The sequence below is a fragment of the Spermophilus citellus genome (genome assembly GCF_964194105.1).
Source record: "Spermophilus citellus genome assembly, chromosome: 2".
NCBI classification, from domain to species: domain Eukaryota; kingdom Metazoa; phylum Chordata; class Mammalia; order Rodentia; family Sciuridae; genus Spermophilus; species Spermophilus citellus.
The window spans coordinates 155089584-155111400 of NC_138183.1; the positions used below are offsets into that span (position 1 = coordinate 155089584).

Here is a 21817-nt window from a genome sequence, read left to right on the forward strand (position 1 = left end):
ATTTTATAATGTGTAAAATAAAATATATGGAGTCATAACAAACCCAGTTAATTGAGATATAATAATCAACAGTTTAAATAACTCCATTTGTTACATGTTTATATAAAAATTCTTTTTAAAATGTTTTTATTTTTAGGACACAATACCTTTATTTTATTTATTTATCTGTGGTGCTGAGGATTGAACCCAGGGCCTCACACATGCCAGGCAAGCACTGTACCACTGAGCCACAGCCACAGCCCCTAAAAATTCTTTATTAACACAAAAATACAAAACTTAGTAACAGGCCTGTATGTACAGTAATTCCAAAGCTGTGATATGCATGGATGATATTTTAAGATTCTTTAATAGTTGTGTCATATGCCACAGGTATTTTAAAACTCCTGTGGTTTGTTGTCAGCATTCATAACTGAGATTAATAAACTTCATGTAGAGGCTGGTGATAATAAAAATGTAATTCTTTTTCCCATTTGAGATCACAAACCTCCTAAATTCCCTCCATGAACCCATAAGAGGGTACCCTAACCTCAGGTTGAGATCACAGGCAGAGGATGGCAGAGCTTTCAGAATACCTGGCTTCCTGGATGACCTCTATGTGATGAACCTGTCTACATAGTCACAGGAGAGATAAATAAACACCTATATTGTGTTTTTTTGTTGTTGTTGTTGTTATTGTTTGGTTTAGGGGTGTTTTTTTAGTTTTATTGATTTTATTTTTTAAATACATGACAGCGGAATGCATTACAATTCTTATTATACATATATAGTACAATTTTTTGTATCTTTGTATATAGAGTATGTTCACTCCAATACATGCCTTTATACATGTACTTTCTTTTTTGTTTATTTGTTTGGTTTTGCATTACACTTCTTATTACACATATATACCACAATTTTTCATATCTGTTTGCATGTAAAGTATGTTGACACCCAATTCAAGTCTTCATACATGTACTTTTAAAAGCAGTATGGAATTTCCCTAAGAACTCCCCGGGCCTTTCAGACATGGCAGCAGGCAAATTGCCAGTGGACAGCTAGAACTCCCCGGGCCTTTCAGATAAGGGGCCCTTAATGTAACATGGCGGCGGGCAAATTGCCAGTGGGCGGATAACAGTTGTTTTGAAAACCTTCTAATTGGCCCTCCAGTCTTCCGAGCTTGTGAACAGTTCATGCCCCCCATTACTCTTATGCAGGGCAGATGTGCATGCACCTTAGGTGATGACCTGACCTTTACTATGATTGTCCCGGGGAGCTTCCTGGTTTAAGATAACTGACTTTCACTTTCTATATAAGCTAGCACCAGCTTGCAATAAAGTACTTCATCTTTGTCACTGCTATCCCTGTGTGTGCATTTTAATCTCCGTCGACGAGCCTTGGCCTTTCAGAGATTCCTTGGAAATCTGGGAATGGAACCATCATTTGACCCAGCTATTCCTCTCCTTGGACTATACCCACATGACTTAAAAACAGTATACTACAGGGACACAGCCACATCAATGTGCATAGCAGCACAGTTCATAATAGCTAAATTGTGGAGCCAACCTAGATGCCCTTTAGTGGATGAATGGCCAAAAAAAAAATGCAGCATATGTACACAATGGAATTTTACTCAGCAAAAAGAGAATAAAATCATAGCATTTGCAGGTAAATGGATGACGTTGGAGAAGATAATGCTAAGGAATTCAGCCGTCCCCCCCCAAAAAAATGCTGAATGTTTTCTCTGATATAAGGAGGTTGACTTATAGTAGGTCAGGAAAGGAGAACATGGGAGGAATAGATTAATTCTAGATAGGGAAGAGGGGTGGGAGGGAAAGGGAGAGGGCAGGGGATTAGCAAGGATGGTGGAATGTGATGGACATCATCATCCAAAGTACCTGCATGAAGACTTGAATTGGGTGTCAACATACTTTGTATACAAACAGAGATACAAAAATTGTGGTATATATGTGTATTAAAAACTGTAATGCAAAAAAAAAAACAAAGTACATGTATAAAGGCATAAATTTGTGTGAACATAATTTATATTCAGAGATATGAAAAATTGTGCCTTATATGTGTAATAAGAATTATAACACTTTCCACTGCTGTCATGTATGGTAAAAAATAAAAATTATAAAAATAAAACAGAAAAGAATAAAGACTGAGGGCAAGTGGCATCTCAGATGTATGGATCAGACAGAGCTTTAAGAGCAAATTCATTTGTTAGACTGTGTCAAATACTATTTAAACCATTTGTGTGGGAACTGGAAATCAGACAATTAGGTAAAATAATTGATTCCCTTAAGTGCTTTACACACACACGTACAGTTAGCCCAAGGAAACATTGCTAGTTTAGATAAAAAAAACTGGCTGGTGTTCTACAGGGCAGCAAAACCATAGCATGTTTGAAGGTGATTTCTCTAAAGATTATGCAACATACTTCCTGAGCAAATCCTTCAGGGTAACCTCTAACTTCACAATGCTCTAGCACCGTTTGCTATTTTATCAATTGTGGGTTGTTAGTTAAATATACTTTGGAAACCATGTAATTAAGCCCAGTAGAAGATAAGGTAGGCAAATCAGGACTGCACAGCCTGACTCCCTTGAGCTTTGGAAGTTCTCAAAATTTCTCTTTGTAAAGGAGCCAGGATTCTCCTGCATCAGAATTGCTAGACTTGTATACAAAATTGGAATACATGGACTCTAAGAGTCATATGTAAGGTCCCTACTCATGAATTTTAGTATTTGGAATATTTGAAATTCATTTTTGCTGCTGAGAAATGTCTTTTGTTTACCAGCTAATTTCATAACAAGTTATATTTAAGCAAAATGTCAATTCTCTTTTCAGATGCCTTTATAAATAATTCTGCTTCTCTTAAGTACAAGAGTCAGAGATCTGTTTTAATACAGGCGTGAGAGAAATCTTGCATCAGGATCAAGGCAACACTTTACTATTGTGTCCCTGGTGCTAACATGGGACTGGCTTACTGTAGGTATGCTTAGTAAATGAAGTCAGTATACAAACAGTATGAAGTAGTAAATGAAATCAGCATATGAACTTAGCTAGATGATAAATTCTTCTCACTGATGAAGTTTACCTAGGGCTGGAATGTGTTGGAGTTGAATAAATGGAGTCTGTGAATTGCTTATTAAAATTTCAGTATCTTCTCAGAAAGTAGGTTATTATGTCTTTGATTTTTCACAATTTCTTCTAATTTCATTTCCCTGTATTTGGGAGAATAAGTTTCCCAAATATTGTCCCTAATAAATGCTCCAAAGCAAAAAAAAAAAAAAAAAAAAAAAGCTTCTTCTCAGCAAAAGAATCCATATGTGAGGTGAATAGAGAGCCTACATCTTGGGAGCAAATCTTTACTCCTCACACATCAGATAGAGCACTAATATCTAGGGTATATAAAGAACTCAAAAAGCTAAACACCAAAAAACAAATAACCCAATAAATAAATGGACAAAGGACATGAACAGACACTTCTCAGATGATCATGTACAATCAATCAACAAATACATGAAAGAATGTTCATCATCACTAGCAATTAGAAAAATGCAAATCAAAACCACTCTAAGATTTCATCTTACTCCAGTCAGAATAGCAGCTATTATGAAGACAAACAACAAAGGGAAATTGCATGGAAATGAAGGGAGACCCTCATTGCTATACAAAATTACATATAAGAGGTTGTGAGGGGAATGGGAAAATAAACAAGGATAGAAATGAATTACAGTAGATGGGGTAGAGAGAGAAGATGGGAGGGGAGGGGAGGGGGGGATAGTAGGGGATAGGAAAGGTAGCAGAATACAACAATTACTAATAGGGCATTATGTAAAATTGTGGATGTGTAACCGACGTGATTCTGCAATCTGCATTTGGGGTAAAATTGGGAGTTCATAACCCACTTCAATCTAATGTATGAAATATGATATGTCAAGAGCTTTGTAATGTTGTGAACAACCAATAAAAAAATAAAATAAAAAAAAAGTATTGGTGAGGATGTGGGGGAAAAGGTACACTCATACACTGCTGGTGGGACTTCAAATTGGTGCAGCTAATATGGAAAGCAGTATGGAGATTTCTTAGAAAATTGGGAATGGAATCTCCATTTGACCCAGCTTTCCCTCTCCTTGGTCTATATCCAAAGGATTTAAGAATAGCATACTACAGGGACACAGCCACATCAATGTTTATAGCAGCACAATTCACAATAGCTAAACTGTGGAACCAACCTAGATGCCCTTCAGTAGATGAATGGATAAAAAAATGTGGCATATATACACAATGGAATATTACTCAGCAATAAAAGAGAATAAAATCTTGGAATTTGCAGGTAACTAGATGGAGTTAGAGAAGATAATGCTAAGTAAAGTTAGACAATCCCATAAAACCAAATGCCAGCTATTTTCTTTGATATAAGGAGGCTGATTCATAGTGGAATAGGGAGTGGGAGCATGAGAGAAATAGACAAACTCTAGATAGGGCAGAGGGGTTGGAAGGGAAGGGAGGAGGCATGGGGTAATTAATGATGGTAGAATGTAATGATCATTACTATCCAAAATTCATGCATGAAGACACAAATTGGTGTGAATATACTATGTATACAACCAGAGATAGAAAAAATTGTGCTCTATATATGTAATAAGAAATGTAATCATTCTGCTGTCGTATATAAGTTAAAAATTTTACATAAAAATAAGAAAGCAAACATATCAGACCAAGTTAGACAAAAAATTTCAAGACAGCCATTATAAGTATGTTTGAAGAACTAAAGGAAGCCCTTTTTAAAGAAGTAAAGGAATATTTGATGATAACATCTCATCAAAGAGATTATCAATAAAAAGATGAAAATTATATTGAAAATACAATATGATGTTACATTTAAAACATGAATTAGAGAAAGGCTGAGAGAGCATTTAACCTTTTTTTGTGGAAAAACGTCAAGTTGTTTTAGTGTTTACAATATTAACTTTTGAACAGTTTAGGCTCTTATGACCTTAAAAATATGTTTAAATTTTATCCCAGTGTAAAAGGTAACATAAAACTTTATAAATCTTATTGATAACAGGTCTAGTTATAGAACACTAAATGACATAAATAAATCCCCAATAAAATTTGTTATCCTTATAAGTCTAAAATTATTAGACAACTTATTTTGGAAAACACCAGCTTGATACAATGTTCCTATAAACCTTTTACCTTGGGGCTAGTATTATGGCTCAGTGGTAGCCCTCCTAGCACATGTGGGGCACTGGTTTTGATCTGCAGCACCACATTAAAAAAAAACAAATAAAAGTATATTAAAAAAAACCTTTACCTTAAAGACTTGTTTACTTGGAAGATATGAATGTATTTAAAATAATATCACCACAATTACATTGTTGTTGTTAAATCAACCAAGTTTAGCTCTTAAAGAAAAAACTAGACTCTGTAACATAGTATGATACTCCAAAATAACAATTGTTGTTTAACCATAGTTGTATAAGCCTTTATTTTTTCTAGATTACTTGCTCTAAAAGCTAAAACTTAACAAACACAATGTTAAGAGTAAATTAATGTTTTAAAAAAATCCTTGTCATTTTAACATATAGATTACTGTTGTTTTACATCAGTACATTAACATTTTACCTTAGGGAAAAACCTTAAATAGATTTGACTGATAGTTCCATATATTTATTTATTTATTTCTAATTTAGTTACATATATATATATATATATATATATATATATATATATATATATTTCTAATTTAGTTACATACAATCTTTTTGAAATTTCTATTTTTCTTACACAGATTTTTTTATCACTTACTTAAACTCTCTTGTTATTTATTTTATAAAGATTTCTTTAGCCCATTTATTGATTGGGTTTTTTGTTTGTTTGATTGGTGTTAAGTTTTGAGATATATATATATCTCCTGGAGATTAGTGCTCTCTCTGACTGGTGTGGGGCAAGAAATATGCTCTCAAAATGTAGGCTCTCTGTTTATATCATTGATTGTTTCTTTTTCTGAGAAGAATCTGCTTTTGAGTTTGAGTCCATCCCATTTTTTAATTCTTGATTTCATTTCTTGTGCTTTAGGAATCTTGCTAAAGATGTCAAGTACTAATCCGATATGATGAAGATTTGGACCCACTTTTTCCTCTAGTAGGCTCAGGGTCTCTGTCTAATTCCTAGGTTCTTGATCTACTTTAAATTGAGTTTTGTGCATGGTGAGAAGTAGGGGTTTAGTTTCATTTTGCTGCATATGGATTTGCAGTTCTCCCAGCACGATTTGTTGAAGAGGCTATCCTTTCTCCAATATATGTTTTTGGTGTGTTTGTCTGGTATGAGATAACTGTATTTATGTGGGTTTGTCTCTGTGTCTTCTATTCTGTACCACTGGTCTACATGCCTATTTTTGTGCCAATACCATGCCATTTTTGTTACTATAGCTTTGTAGTATAGTTTAAGGTCTGGTGTTGTGATGCCTCCGTATTTACTCTTCTTGCTAAGGATTGCTTTGGCTATTCTGAGTCTCTTAGTTTTCCAAATGAATTTCATGATTGCTTTTTCTATTTCTTTAAGGAATGACATTGGAATTTTAATTGGAGTCACATTGAATCTTTATAGTGCTTTGGGTAGTATGGTCATTTTCACAATATTAATTTTGCTTATCCAAGAGCATGGGAGATCTTAGAAACACTTTTTTCCTTCTATTAAATATAGTTTTCATACCTAGAACTTTCTATTTTTCTTTCCCATCTGTTAACCCCTTTTTCTATTTACATTATGATACAATTCTTATAAATTTCTGAATTTAGACAAATTACTCCATTTTGTTAATAACTTTTGTTATTTAAAGTAGTCTAGTTGAAACACAGCTAAAAGTTTGGGGCCTTTATATATAGAAATCTTCTATAAAACTTTGTATTTAGAATCACATTTGTTTATCATTTCATGAAAACACAATATTCAAGTATATAGAATTATTCATGTTGGGACTTTAAATTTTTAGTAACCTTGTTTTTAGTGATGACACTCAGCATTTTTTAACACCCCCCCTTTTTTTCAATCTATGAAATCACCAGTAATGTTACTCTATGGAATTTAAGGAGCTAAGAGTACTTGATGTTATATTTAATAGATAGAATTTTAACTTTGTAGATTAATCTAGATATCTTTAATAAACACATTTATGAGTAATCCCATACATGTCAAACCTAATTTACTTATTTTACTGTAAAAACCAAGGATATAAGACAAGTGTATTGAGCAGTGTTACCCACTTCTCCCTTGTTGAAGAAAAGTCTATAAACTATGGAAATTAGACATTTTATAGATGTTAACATTTCATTAGTTTTTTTTACCAACTAGAGAGACTGGTGAGTTAAGTAATTTTAAAGAAATCTTTACTTTGATTAATTTACCCAATTTAAATTGAATATGTTTTAAAAATGTGAATTAAAGGTATTTGAATCCATATTTTTTAAAAATTTTAGTTTATGAGCACTCTATATGTTGGTTCTGATACACACATGTCAACAAGACAGTACACAGAACAAATAAGCAAAGACCTTATAACTTTTAAGACTCATTAGGTAAGAGTCAACTTTTGTAAATTAGCCTCTGAGTACACCAGAGTATAAAAATTTTTATAGTTGGATAAAACAAGTCTTATCAGAAATTCTAATTTAGACACACAGAATCAAAATTATGAGCTCAAAAATATAGACTTTAAAAAATAAGAGTCCTAGGGAAAAATGATATGGCCATTAATTATTTCAGTAAAGCCTTATGAGAGAGTTCAAATGACAGAGTGAGAGAGAGTATTGATATCAGTGTTCTGTGTTGCAGCCAGGAAGGAGTTAAATAGAACTTTTTTTCACTTTTTTCTTTAGTTTTAGGTTGGTTCCCCACTGAACCTATTGGCTTTTTCAGTTTACATTCCAATGTATACTTCAGTGCTCTGGCCAGGGAGATGGCTGCCTAGGGGTTTTTAATTCTTTTTTCCAGTTGGTGATCAGGCCAGGTTTGGATGCAGAAAATTATGAGACATTATCTCCCATTATTTTTAAAGGATGATGCTAGGAGCCACAAGCATATATACGATGTATGGCACCTTTGGTTGTAAAGTGACGCCAGCTAGCCACTGAGATGATTATGTTAAAATTTACATTCATATGCAAACTGGACTCCCGCTGTTCACCTTGGCCTGCTACCGGACTCAAGTTACGGGACTTTACGGGACTGCTGGAGAGTTCCCATTGGTTGGGGAAGGATAGTAGGAGGGAATTCCGGAGGAGGTGGGAGGAAACGGGGGGGTTCCGGTCGGCGCGCGGTTCCGGTCGGACACCCTCGTGGGAGGACCGGTTTTTGACTTGCTGGCGCTGAGAGTGTTAGCGGCTTTTTCAAAATAAAGTTTTGTTCCTGCTTGATTGGCTCGTGATTCTGTGCCCAGCCAAGACTGCGGCATTTGGTGGCCCGTACGGGGAACGCCTGAAGCTTAGAGGTGAGTAAATTGCTCGCCCCTGAGGGAAGGCGACAGGATGGATGACCTTCTCAGAAAACAATGTGTTCTTGTTTTGATTTATTTTGTTTTCATTTCGAGCTCCCTAGCCCTAGAATTTTCTCAGGCGAACTGGAAAAAATGGTTGGCTCAAGGTTTGAAGTTATTCAGCCCTGAGAAAGAGAAAATTGATACAACCATTGTCTGCTCCGTCTTTGTTTCATTCTGCTTCGGCTTTGTTTTATCCTACCTTATTGGGTTAGGTTATAGTAGATTAGAATCCAATAAAAAACAAACCGAAAAACTGTTAAGTAAATTGTTAGAGGTCCAGACTATGGTAGAAAAAACGCTAGGTCAAGCAAAAGAGAAGGTCTCTCAAGCTAGTCAGACAGAGGAGAATTTAAAGAAAGCAAGCTTAGAGGACAAGCAGCCATCAGGTGGAGAATTACAACAGGAGGTTGCTACCAACTCCGTTCTATCACCAGAGGGCGTAACTCAGCCAACAGCTCCATCTACCGCTGAGCGGCCCTCAACTACCGTAGTTGATGGACGGAATTCTGAGGCAGGACCCCAAAGATTAGCATGCCCTGTACTTGAGCAGGCAGGAGGGCAACGAATTCACCGTGCTTTAGATTTCAAAACAATAAAGCAATTAAAGGAGGCTGTAACGACCTATGGGCCGCAAGCTCCCTTCACAATAAGCATGGTTGAATCTGTTACCAACTTGGACATGACACCAGCAGATTGGGCTAACATGTGTCGATCTGTGCTAAACGGAGGACAATATTTGTTATGGAAGGTTGCCAATGAGGAATTTTGCATGGAGACAGCTAGGCGAAATGCAGAAGCTGGGTACCCTCAAAGAAATATGGACATGCTTTTGGGGAAGGGACCTTATGAGGGTCAAAGACAACAAATTGAATATGACCCTGGTGTGTACGCACAAATTGCTGTAGATGCAGTTAGGGCATGGAAAACTTTACAGGGGCATGGAGACTTACAAGGTCAATTATCTAAGGTAATACAAGGAACTAATGAACCTTATGCTGAATTTGTAGATAGACTTATTCAGTCAGCCTCTAGGATATTTGGAAATACAGAACAGGTAATGCCATTTATAAAACAACTGGCTTATGACCAAGCAAATCGTTGCTGCAGAGAGGTCATTAGACCATGGAGACATGAGGATTTAAACACATATATTAAATTATGTAGAGACATTAATGAACAGGGGCAAGTCTTAGCAGCAGTACAACAGGCTTTAGATGCCAGGCCAAGAACATGCTATAATTGTAATCAAACAGGACATTTTAAAAGGAGTTGCCCCATAAGAGGAGGGTTTAACAAAGCTGGATATCAAAGGAATAGAATACCAGGTATTTGCCCACGATGCCGTAGAGGGAGACATTGGGCTAATGAATGCCGTTCTCAAACCACCATAGAGGGTATTCCGTTATCAAAAAACGGACAAGGACCAAGTGTTTACCCACGATATCGTGGAGAAAGGTATCAAGCTCCATTGCCAAAAAACGGACTAGAGGGCCCAATGCCCCGGGGCCCCAAACCACAAATATATGGGGCAATGGAGGAACCCAACAGCCCCATCAAGGTAGTGCCCAGGACGCATTATCCATTAAATCCCTCATCAGACAAACTAGAGGGAGCGCAGGGCTGGACATCTGCGCCTCTGCCAGAGCAGTACTAACCCCAGAGATGGGAATTCAAATCATTCCCACAGGAGTAAAAGGACCTCTTCCCCAGGGAACAGTAGGCTTATTATTGGGACGCAGTTCTTCTACACTAAAAGGACTTATGATAAGTCCTGGGGTAATTGATCCCGATTATGAAGGTGAAATAAAAATTATAGCTAGTTCTCCAAGAGGTATATCAGTAATTTCACCAGGAGATAGAATAGCACAGTTATTAATAATACCCAGCCTGCATGATAAATTTTCCAGTTGTAATGTAGAAAGAGGTTCCAAGGGATTAGGCTCCACAGGTGTAGATTGGGCTATGCTGTCTTTAAATTTAGATTCTCGCCCAATGCTAAAATTAAAAATTCAAGGACATGACTTTAATGGGCTGCTGGACACAGGAGCTGACCTCAGCATCATATCTCGTCAAGAATGGCCAAAACATTGGCCATTACAACAAGCCACTCAAACGCTTCGAGGCCTAGGAGTGGCAACAAATCCCCATAGAAGTGCTATGGTATTAGATTGGAGGGATCCTGAAGGATGTGAAGGAACTATACAGCCCTATGTATTGGATCATCTTCCTGTAAATTTATGGGGACGAGATGTCCTAGATCAATTAGGATTGACATTAACAAATAACATCAATCCTAACGCGCCCACTACTAGGGCTAAACAAGGCTTTAGGAAAGAAAAAAGATTAAGAGAACAAGAACAAGGTATGACAGCACCTATTCAAATAGATCAAGAAATAAATAGACATGAATTGGGTTTTCAGAAAGGGCCACTGAGACAATCAAAATTACTTGGAAATCAGAAAGACCAGTGTGGGTTCCTCAGTGGCCCTTGACTAAAGAAAAGATACAAGTAGCCCATGACTTGGTCAGACAACAGTTAGCGGAAGGACATATACAACCTTCCGTATCCCCCTATAATACTCCCATTTTTGTCATTAAAAAGAAATCTGGTAAATGGAGATTATTACAAGATTTAAGAGCCATTAATAATGAGATGGTTATTATGGGACCTGCTCAATCAGGGATTCCTCAATTGTCTGCTTTACCAAAAACCTGGCATGTTTTAGTTATAGATATTAAAGATTGTTTCTTTTCAATTCCAATTCATCCCGAGGATAGTCCACATTTTGCATTTACTATCCCTGCACTGAATCATGAAGGTCCTGATCAGAGATATGAATGGAAAGTACTCCCTCAAGGGATGGCTAACAGCCCAACTATGTGTCAAATTTATGTTAATAAAGCAATCCAGCCACTTAGAAACCAAAATCCTGAACTACAAATATTTCACTATATGGATGATGTGTTACTGGCACATAAAGATAAAAACACATTACTAGAATGTTATGCCACACTTACAAATTTATTGAAAAATTATAATCTAGAGATAGCAATAGATAAAGTACAATTAAATCTTCCAATTAATTATTTAGGAGTTCTATTATCCTCAACCATGGTCCGTCCACCAAAAATTCAAATACGAGTAGATCAACTCAAATCACTTAATGACTTTCAAAAGTTATTGGGAGACATAAATTGGATAAGGCCTTATCTAGGCATACCAACAGGAGAGTTAGGACCTTTATTTGATATTCTAAAAGGTCCATCAGATCCAAATTCACCCCGCATGTTAACGCCTGAAGCAAGAAAAGTATTAAAAATCATTGAAACATATATGGAAAATATGCATTTGGATAGAATTGATATAAGTTTGCCTTTATTATTTATTGTACTACCAACAAAAAATATTCCTACAGGAGTATTTTGGCAAGAAGGTCCATTATTGTGGATACATTTATCTTATTCCCCTAACACTATTCTTACTAGATATCCTGAGGCTGTAGGACAATTAATACTCAAAGGAATAAAAGCAGCTAAGGGAGTGTTTGGGATTTCTCCCAATAAAATTATTACTCCATATACTATGGATCAAATTGATGAGTTAGCTAATGAGTTAAATACTTGGGCAATAATCCTGTGTAAAACTAGTGTTTCATTTGATAATCACTTACCATCTAATCCTTTGTTGTCTTTTTGGTCTAAGCATCCTGTAGTTTTTCCAAAAATGACAAGAAAAACCCCTATCATAAATGCTCCAAATATATTCACTGATGGGTCAAACAATGGTACAGCAGCAGTAGTTACTCCTGATCAAACTTTTACATTTTTAGTACCCAAACAATCAGCTCAAAAGGTAGAGCTTAATGCAGTATTACAAGCTTTTATGATGTTTAAAGATTCTGTATTTAATTTATTTTCTGATAGTCAGTATGTAGTTAATGCTATTAATTCCCTTGAAGATGCTGGTAGGATTTCCCCTTCCTCTACTGTTTTCTCTTTGTTTTCCGCTATACAAAGTCTAATCTGGGACCGAAAAGATCCATTCTTCATAGGTCATATCAGGGCACATACAGGATTGCCTGGAGCCCTTAGTATGGGCAATGAACTAGCAGATAAATCTACACATGACATACATATTTTCTCCACAATAGAAGAAGCTATAAATTTTCATAAAAGGTTCCATGTCAATGCTAATACTTTACAAAAGCGTTTTAAAATAACTAAAGAACAGGCCAGACATATAATAAAACAATGTCAAAATTGTGTGACATTTTTACCACAAGTTAATCTTGGAGTCAATCCTAGAGGACTAATACCTAACCATATTTGGCAGATGGACGTCACACACTTGCCAGAATTTGGAAAATTAAAATATTTACATGTTACAGTTGATACCTCTTCCGGATTTTTGATGGGCTCCCTTCATGCCGGAGAAAAAACTAAAGATGTTATAGCTCATTGCTTACAAAATTTTGCCACTGTGGGCGTTCCAAAACAGTTAAAAACGGACAACGGTCCTGGTTATACTTCCTCCTCTTTTAAACAATTTTGCTCATCATTTGGTATTACTCACATAACAGGAATTCCATACAATCCACAAGGACAAGGCATAGTTGAAAGAGCTCATCAAACTATTAAAATGTACTTATTAAAACAAAAGGAGGGAATTGGAAAGGGGTATATATCCCCCAAAGATAAACTTAAAATAACCCTTTTTACTCTAAACTTTTTAAATTTAGATTCATCGGGACTTAGTGCTGCGGAAAGACATTTGTACCCCAAAAATGTACATAAGCCTAAGGTACTTTGGAAAGATATTCTAACAGGACAATGGAAAGGCCCGGATCCAGTGATAGTCTGGAATCGGGGCGCTGTCTGTGTTTTCCCACAGGATGAACAGCAACCGATTTGGATTCCAGAGAGATTAACTAAAACAATTTCTACAGAAAAAGAAGATGATTTGACTCAAATCCATAACAGCTGACATCCAGAGCTCCAGCTTGGCTATTCTTACATCTGCGACAGTGATTAACCAAGGTTTTTTTTTTTTCAGTATCTATTTTATTATTGCATTTTTCCACATCATAAAGTTCTATTTTATTTTTGAGCTCATACAAACCTAGGTTAATGTTTTTCTGATCAGTTTTATTTTTTGACTGTGTTTTATTTTTTATTTATTTATTTATTTATTTATTTATTTATTTTTTTTTTTTTTTTGACTGTGGAGTTTTTAAACATTGCAATGGAGATTTCACCTAAGTATAGTTACAAGGCCTTTATTTACTATTGTCTTATGTGTTGTATGTTGTGTGCACACTTCTGTTTTGTGTTGTATGTCTGTATGTGTGTATGTCCATATTTCTTATATGAGGAGCGCTCATGAAAAAATGGATCCGAATTTTTTCTTTATTCACGTGATTTATATGGTTTAATTTAAATTAGGTGAACAGCTGTTTATGATTGTTGTTAAAGATGGTTAACAGATCTGTTTGTTTACTAATTTAAATTTGGTAAACGGCTGTTAAGGATTGTTTTTAAAGGAGTTTAACAGATCTGTTTGTTTACTTTCACCTTTTCTTTTTATTATATTTAATAATTCTGTTCAGGATAATGTCTCTTTACCATCATTGCCAGAATTTCCATCTCCATCCCAATTCCAGTGAAGACTGAGATAAAACCAAACTACAGCTTCTATGATAGCTATCACAGTAAACTGTATAAACTGATGCATCAATAAATATAACTCAACAAGTAATGCTATCAAGGACTTGATTTACTTTGGGAGGATATGGACATATTGATAGACTCCTCCAATTTGAACTGCTTGCAGAACTTGCCTGGACTATATATCAGTTGCATACATTGTGAAATATCATCTGGTGCACCGAATTGTGGTACTGCTGGCATATTTTTGCTGATGGTGTCACCAGTGATGCAATTTCCTTGCCAGCTCACCCCATGTTTATTGTGGTAATACTGGCATATCTTTGCTGATGGTGTCACCAGTGACGCAATTTTTCCAAAGGAGCCGTCAATTGGCTTGGTGTCGTGGCATTTCTGTATCCTCCTCCCTTCTACTAGTGATGGTCTAAATTTGGGGGCCAACAGAGGTGAGGCAAAGAACCTCACCCCCCCACTGGCACCAAGGCTAAATTTGGGGGCCAACAGAGGTGAGGCAAGAACCTCACCCCCCCACTGGTGCATAGGCCTATCCACAAGCATGGCTGAATGCTGGACCGGTAGTCAGCGACGGGTTGCTCTGATTACAGTGGATTCAACCTAAGACAGGAAGCTGACGCCTAAAGGTCAGTTCTCCCATGACGGGTAAGAACCATATGTTAAATTGGACAACCTACCAGGCACGGTCCCTAGCCACATTGCTTGTTGCTTAATTAAACAGAAGGGGGCAGATGCTAGGAGCCACAAGCATATATACGATGTATGGCACCTTTGGTTGTAAAGTGACGCCAGCTAGCCACTGAGATGATTATGTTAAAATTTACATTCATATGCAAACTGGACTCCCGCTGTTCACCTTGGCCTGCTACCGGACTCAAGTTACGGGACTTTACGGGACTGCTGGAGAGTTCCCATTGGTTGGGGAAGGATAGTAGGAGGGAATTCCGGAGGAGGTGGGAGGAAACGGGGGGGTTCCGGTCGGCGCGCGGTTCCGGTCGGACACCCTCGTGGGAGGACCGGTTTTTGACTTGCTGGCGCTGAGAGTGTTAGCGGCTTTTTCAAAATAAAGTTTTGTTCCTGCTTGATTGGCTCGTGATTCTGTGCCCAGCCAAGACTGCGGCAGGATGAGGCTATTATGTCATGCTCCTTATTGAGACATATCATTGGCTGCTGGGCTAGTCAGGGTTTAGGAAGGACAGTTAGAGAACATTTATTAGCTAGTTGTGTCTTTCAAATGCCTTTAGAAGAGAATTATTTGTCTGCTGCTTGGCTATTTACCATCCTTGTAATTTGGGGCTCCTTGGATGTATTAGGGGACTTGAGAAACTGGCTGCACTGAGGAGAGGGGTGTTTTTCCTTGGGGACAGTCCACTTTCCAGTGTCTCCATTGTTTACACTTGGGACAGGGTTGGTGAAGGGCATCAGGTTAGAGCAGGCTTTTACCCAGTATTGAGTACATCCATGTCAGAAACAGTGCCCCCAGGGTATTTTGGAGGTTCAAGACACTTGGGTTGGGGCATGAGCCACAAGAACTTTCTTTGGTCCTGAATTGTGGAAACAAGGAGCTGATATTTAACTTTAAGAATTTTCCCCCCTTTTTGGCTTCATCCTCCTGGTTATTAAAAACCTTGAAAGCCTTGACCAGATGAGGAAGCCCAGCGCCAAGCCAGACAAGACCAAAGGAGAAAGCACGGCACCAAGCTGGGCCAGACCGGAGGAGGAAGCCCGACCCTTAAAACCCATTAAAGGGGGTATGACTACCAACATGGTTCTGCGGCTGATCCAGGTACCCAGTTTCCAACTCCTCCACCCTTAGCTGTGATAACTCAAAATATTTCCCACAAGCTTTTGGGGGGTGTAGCTATCAACGCAAAACAACAACTGTACAGGCACCTGGTTTCTACCTCAGAGACTAGAGTAGGGAGGATACAGGTGGAAGCTCATATCCTTTCACACTGGCTACATCCACCACCCTGAACACAGAGGCTCAAGCTAGGAATAGACAATGCCACCTACTGGAAGAAAGGAAAACAGAGTTCTGAGAGACTCTTTTTCTCTTTTCTTCTGTCTCTTTCACAACCTCAACATTTGTGAAACCAAGAACTGTGCATGAACAACTGAATCACCAAAATAATATAATATAGAGGAATTGCATATGCCCCACCTTCCACCCATTTTTTCCTTATTTTTTCTTACTTTCTTTTTCCTTCTCTCTTTTTTCTCTTTTCTTCCATGTTATTTTTTTCTTCTTCATTTTACTCCCTCTATCCCACTTTCAACCACCTAAATTTTACTATCTATATGTAGGGTAAATATCTGAATACAGATATGAGGTTGAATCTATACATTCTTCCATAAATTACCAGTCTATTGGTTAGAGTTCTCCAAAGTTCCTAAGTTAGTTTAACCTCATACCCTCACTCCTTTCCCTCTAAGTATAACATCTTTCATCTGAAATTTAGTTTTCTATATGCCACCAGATATGGTATGCCTTTTATGAAACTAATGACTATATTTTTAAATAATAATTGAAACCAATATCTCTAGACTTAGATTCTAACTATGAATGTATTAATAATGAAAACATGTGCTTAGATGATGTACTGTTGATATTGGGAACTGTTAACATTGTCTTTCTCTGCAAAAGAGGGATTTTGAAGCTATACAAGAACAATTTAAATATATAAAGGGAAAACTTTTAACACAACAGTTTCACAAATCTAGAAAGAAACATGAGCAGTATGAAAAGACAAGGAAAGAAAGGACCACAAACAGTGCAGGTCAATTCAACATTAGAAGAGATAATGTCTGCAGCTAATGGAATGTCAGAAAAGAGTTCAGGATATGCATGCTTCAGATGATCTGGAGTCTCAAGGAAGACATTTGACAGCAAATTCAGACAATGAAAGATCATTTTTACAATGAATCACACAAACAAATCCAAGAAGCAAAAGATAATCTCTACAGGGAGAGAGGATATTAAAAAAACAGAAATACTGGAAATGCAGGAAACAATAAAACAAATTAAAAACTCAAATGAGAGTATTACCAGCAGAGTAGAACACTTAGAAGATAGAACATAAGACAACAAAGACAAAGTTTTTCAATTTGAAAAGAACATAGACAGCTCAGCGAGAATGTTAGGAAATCATGAGCACAACATCCAAGAAATATGGGATAACATAAAGAAATCAAACTTAAGAGTTATTGGGATACAAGAGGGTATAGAGGTCCAAACCAAAGGAATGAGCAATCTGTTCAATGAAATAATACTAGAAAACTTCCCAGACTTAAAGAATGAAAAAGAAATCCAAATACTAGAAGCCTGCAGGATGCCGAATGTACAAAATCATAAGAGATCCACACCAAGACACATAATAATGAAGATGCCCAACAGACAGAATAAGGAGAGAATCTTAAAAGCCACAAGAGAGAGGAAGCAGATTACATTTAGGGGTAAACCAATCAGGATAACGGCTAATCTTTCAACACAGACTCTGAAAGCTAGAAGATCCTGGAATAACATATTTCAAATGCTGAAAGAAAATGGGTTCCAAACAAGAATCTTGTATCCAGTGAAATTAAGCTTCAATATTGAAGATGAAATAAAAATCTTCCACGATAAACAAAAGTTAAAAGAATTTGCAGCAGGCAAACCAGCTCTTCAAAACATCCTTGGCAAAAATATTACAGGAAGAGGAAATTAAAAATAAAAATGAACTCCAACAGTGGGAGGTAGTACAGTAAAGGAAAAACTAATCAAAGAGGAAAATCAAATCATGTTAAGTATCATAAATAACCAAATATGGCTGGAAATACAAACCATATCTCAATATAACCCTAAATGTTAATGGCTTAAATGCACCAATCAAAAGATATAGGCTAGTAGACTGGATTTAAAAAAATCAAACAATATGCTGCCTACAGGAGACTCATCTGATAGGAAAATACATACACAGACTGAAGGTGAAAGGTTGGGAAAAATCACACCAGTCATATGGACTTCGGAAGCAAGCAGCGGTGTTCATACTTGCATCAAATAAAATAGACATCAACCCAAAGTTAATCAAAAGGGATAAACAAGGACACTACATACTGCTCAAGGAAACCATGCACCAACAATACTTAATGATCATTAATATATATGCCCCAAATAATGGTACAGCTACGTTCATCAAACAAACTCTTCTCAAGTTCAAGAGTCAAATAGACCACAACACAATAATCATGGGAGATTTTAACACACCTCTCTCACCACTGGACAGATCTTCCAAAAAAAAGTTGAATAAAGAAACCATAGAGTTGGAGGCTATAATGGGCGGTGGTGTGAGGGGCGCAAGCTGCGACTCCTAGTGAACTCGAGGGCATTTTCACGGCTTTTTCCTCAGCCGAGTCGTTCTTCAGGTCCAGATGCTCTTCAATTCAGTGCTCCACCAGCCCCAGCTTGGCGTCCTAAGAAATGGTGAGTAACGGTCTTAACCGCTGCTCCTTGCTGGCGGGATTCACCGCCCCCAAAACACTCCACCTTGATCTGGGCCGACTCCAGTTTAGTTTCCCAGGCTCCAACTTCTCCAGGGCCAAAGTGAATTAGGCTGGTCTTCACACTACCCTTTACAGTCCCTTCTAACTGGTTATCAATGCAGCTGTCATGATGAACACACTTCTTATGGAGAAACAGGGGTCCCAGTTCCTCCTTTTGGCTGCACCTTCTCTTCTGCTCCCAACATGGAGCATATATTAGCAGTTGCCAATGAGGAAGGCTTCGTTTGATTATATAACACGGAATCACAAACTAGTAAAAAGAAGTGCTTCAAAGAATGGACGGCTCACTGAAATGCTGTCTTTGATCTTGCCTGGGTTCCTGGTGAATTTAAGCTTATTACAGCAGCAGGTGATCAAACAGCCAAATTTTGGGACGTTAAAGCTCGTGAGCTGCTTGGAACATGCAAAGGTCATCAATTCAGCCTCAAGTCAGTTGCCTTTTTCAAGTTTGAGAAAGGTATAACTCTCATGACCCAAACATGTCTTCAAGACTCCACCTCCTAACACTGCCAAAATGTCATCAGATTTCAACATGGATTTCGGAAGGGACAAGCCATACTCAAACCAAAGCAGCTGTATTCTGCACAGGAGGAAGAGATGGCAACATTATGGTGTAGGACACCAGGTGCAACAAAAAAGATGGGTTCTATAGACAAGTGAATCAAATCAGTGGAGCTCACAATACCTCAGACAAGCAAACCCCTTCAAAACCCAAGAAGAAACAGAATTCAAAAGGACTTGCCCCTTCTGTGGATTTCCAGCAGAGTGTTACTGTAGTCCTGTTTCAAGATGAGAATACATTGGTCTCAGCAGGAGCTGTGGATGGGATAATTAAAGTATGGGATTTACGCAAAAATTATACTGCCTATCGACAAGAGCCCATAGCATCCAAGTCTTTCTTGTACCCAGGTAGCAGCACTCGAAAACTAGGATACTCAAGTCTTATTTTGGATTCAACTGGCTCTACTTTATTTGCTAATTGCACAGATGACAATGTCTACATGTTCAATATGACTGGATTAAAGACTTCTCCGGTGGCTATCTTCAATGGACACCAGAACTCTACCTTTTACGTAAAATCAAGTCTTAGTCCAGATGACCAGTTTTTAGTAAGTGGCTCAAGTGATGAAGCTGCCTACATCTGGAAGGTCTCCACACCCTGGCATCCTCCCACTGTACTACTGGGTCATTCTCAAGAGGTCACATCTGTGTGCTGGTGTCCATCTGACTTCACAACGATTGCTACGTGCTCTGATGACAATACACTGAAAACCTGGCGCTTGAACAGAGGCTTAGAGGAGAAACCAGGAGTAGATAAACATTCTATAGTGGGTTGGGCCTCTCAGAAGAAGAAAGAGGCAAGAGCTGGCCTAGTAATAGTAACGAGTAGCCAGAGTACTCCTGCCAAAGTCCCCAGAGTAAAGAACAGTCCGTCTATTTCCTCCCCATCATCTGCAGCTTGTGCTCCAAGCTGTGCTGGAGACTTTCCTCTTCCTTCAAATACTACCACATTCTCTATTAAAACTCCTCCTGCCAAGACCCGGTCTCCCATCAGCAGAAGAGGCTCTGTCAATTCTGTCTCTCCCAAACCACTCTCATCTTTTAAGATGTCAATTAGAAACTGGGTGACCCGAACACCTTCTTCATCACCACCCATCACTCCACCTGCTTCTGAAACAAAGATCATGTCTCCAAGAAAAGCTCTCATTCCTGTGAGCCAGAAGTCATCCCAAGGAGATGCTTGTTCTGAGTCTAGAAATGGAGTGAAGAGGCGGCTAGACTCAAGCTGTCTGAAGAGTGTGAAACAAAAGTGTGTGAAGAGTTGCAATTGTGTGACTGAGCTTGATGGCCAAGTTGAAAATCTTCATTTGGATCTGTGCTGCCTTACCGGTAACCAGGAAGACCTTAGTAAGGACTCTGTAAGTTCTACCAAATCAAGCAAAGTTGAAGGAGCTGGTACAAGTATCTCAGAACCTCCTTCTCCTATGAGTCCTTATACTACAGAAAACTGTGGAACACTGCCTCTTCCTTTAAGACCTTGTGGAGAAGGGTCTGGAGTGGTAGGCAAAGAAAATAGCTCCCCAGAGAATAAAAACTGGTTGTTGGCCATGGCAGCCAAACGCAAGGCTGAGAATTCATCTCAACGAAGTCCATCATCCCAGACACCCAATTCCAGGAGACAGAGTGGAAAGACATCAACAGGCCCGGTTACCATTACACCCAACTCCATGAGAAAAATCTGTACCTACTTCCATAGAAAGTCCCAAGATGACTTCTGTAGTCCTGAACACTCAACAGAATTGTAAATTCTAATCTGAGTGAGTTAACTGAACTTGATTCCACTAAAACAAGGTGCAAAGACAGTGACTTCATAATTCTGGTCTTTAAGAAAGCTGCCACCTTTCATTTTTTTGAGAAAAATCTTTCAACTCTGAACAATGTACCTAATCTGGTATACTACCTAGTGTATATGCAGCTTCCTCAGAGTAAGTGCTGTGTTTAAATTTCATAAAGTAAATTTGTCATTTTTGTAGCATTTTGAATGAATAGTCTTTACTTTTTAAATTATGCATCTTCTCTACAATAATAACATCCCAACTCATAGAGGCACAAAACAGGACATGTCTCTTGTCATCCTGAAACTTCCTTGCATAGTAGAAAGTGCTGGCAGCCACAGCAGAAGGCCTGTCTGTGAAGGCCAACTGTTAAAGGACTCTATGGAATATTCCTGGATCTGTCTTGCCTCAAAAAACTATACTTTTGTTTGAAATATATAATCTTTTCACTATGAAAAAAAAGAAACCATAGAGCTCAATAATACAATTAATAACTTAGACTTAATTGACATATACAGAACATACCACCCAATATCAAGCTGATGCACATTCTTCTCAGCAGAATATGGATCCTTCTCAAAAATAGACCATATATTATGTCACAGGGCAAATCTTAGCAAATACAAAGGAGTAGAGATACTACCGTGCATTTTATCTGATCATAATGGGATGAAATTGGAAATCAATAATAAAATAAGAAAGAAAAAATCCTACATCACATGGAGAGTAAACAA

General features: G+C 37.7%; 1 protein-coding gene across 1 annotated transcript; it reads left to right on the forward strand.

Moving 5' to 3' along the window:
• Positions 1 to 18615: 18615 nt before the first annotated feature.
• LOC308642579 (denticleless protein homolog) lies at positions 18616 to 21053 on the forward strand (the record flags this gene model as incomplete). Its single annotated transcript, XM_081281708.1, is given in 6 exon segments — positions 18616 to 18667; positions 18797 to 18972; positions 18976 to 19035; positions 19039 to 19204; positions 19321 to 19361; positions 19365 to 21053. Coding segments are annotated over 6 exon segments (2184 nt in total).
• Between the last annotated feature and the right edge of the window lie 764 nt (positions 21054 to 21817).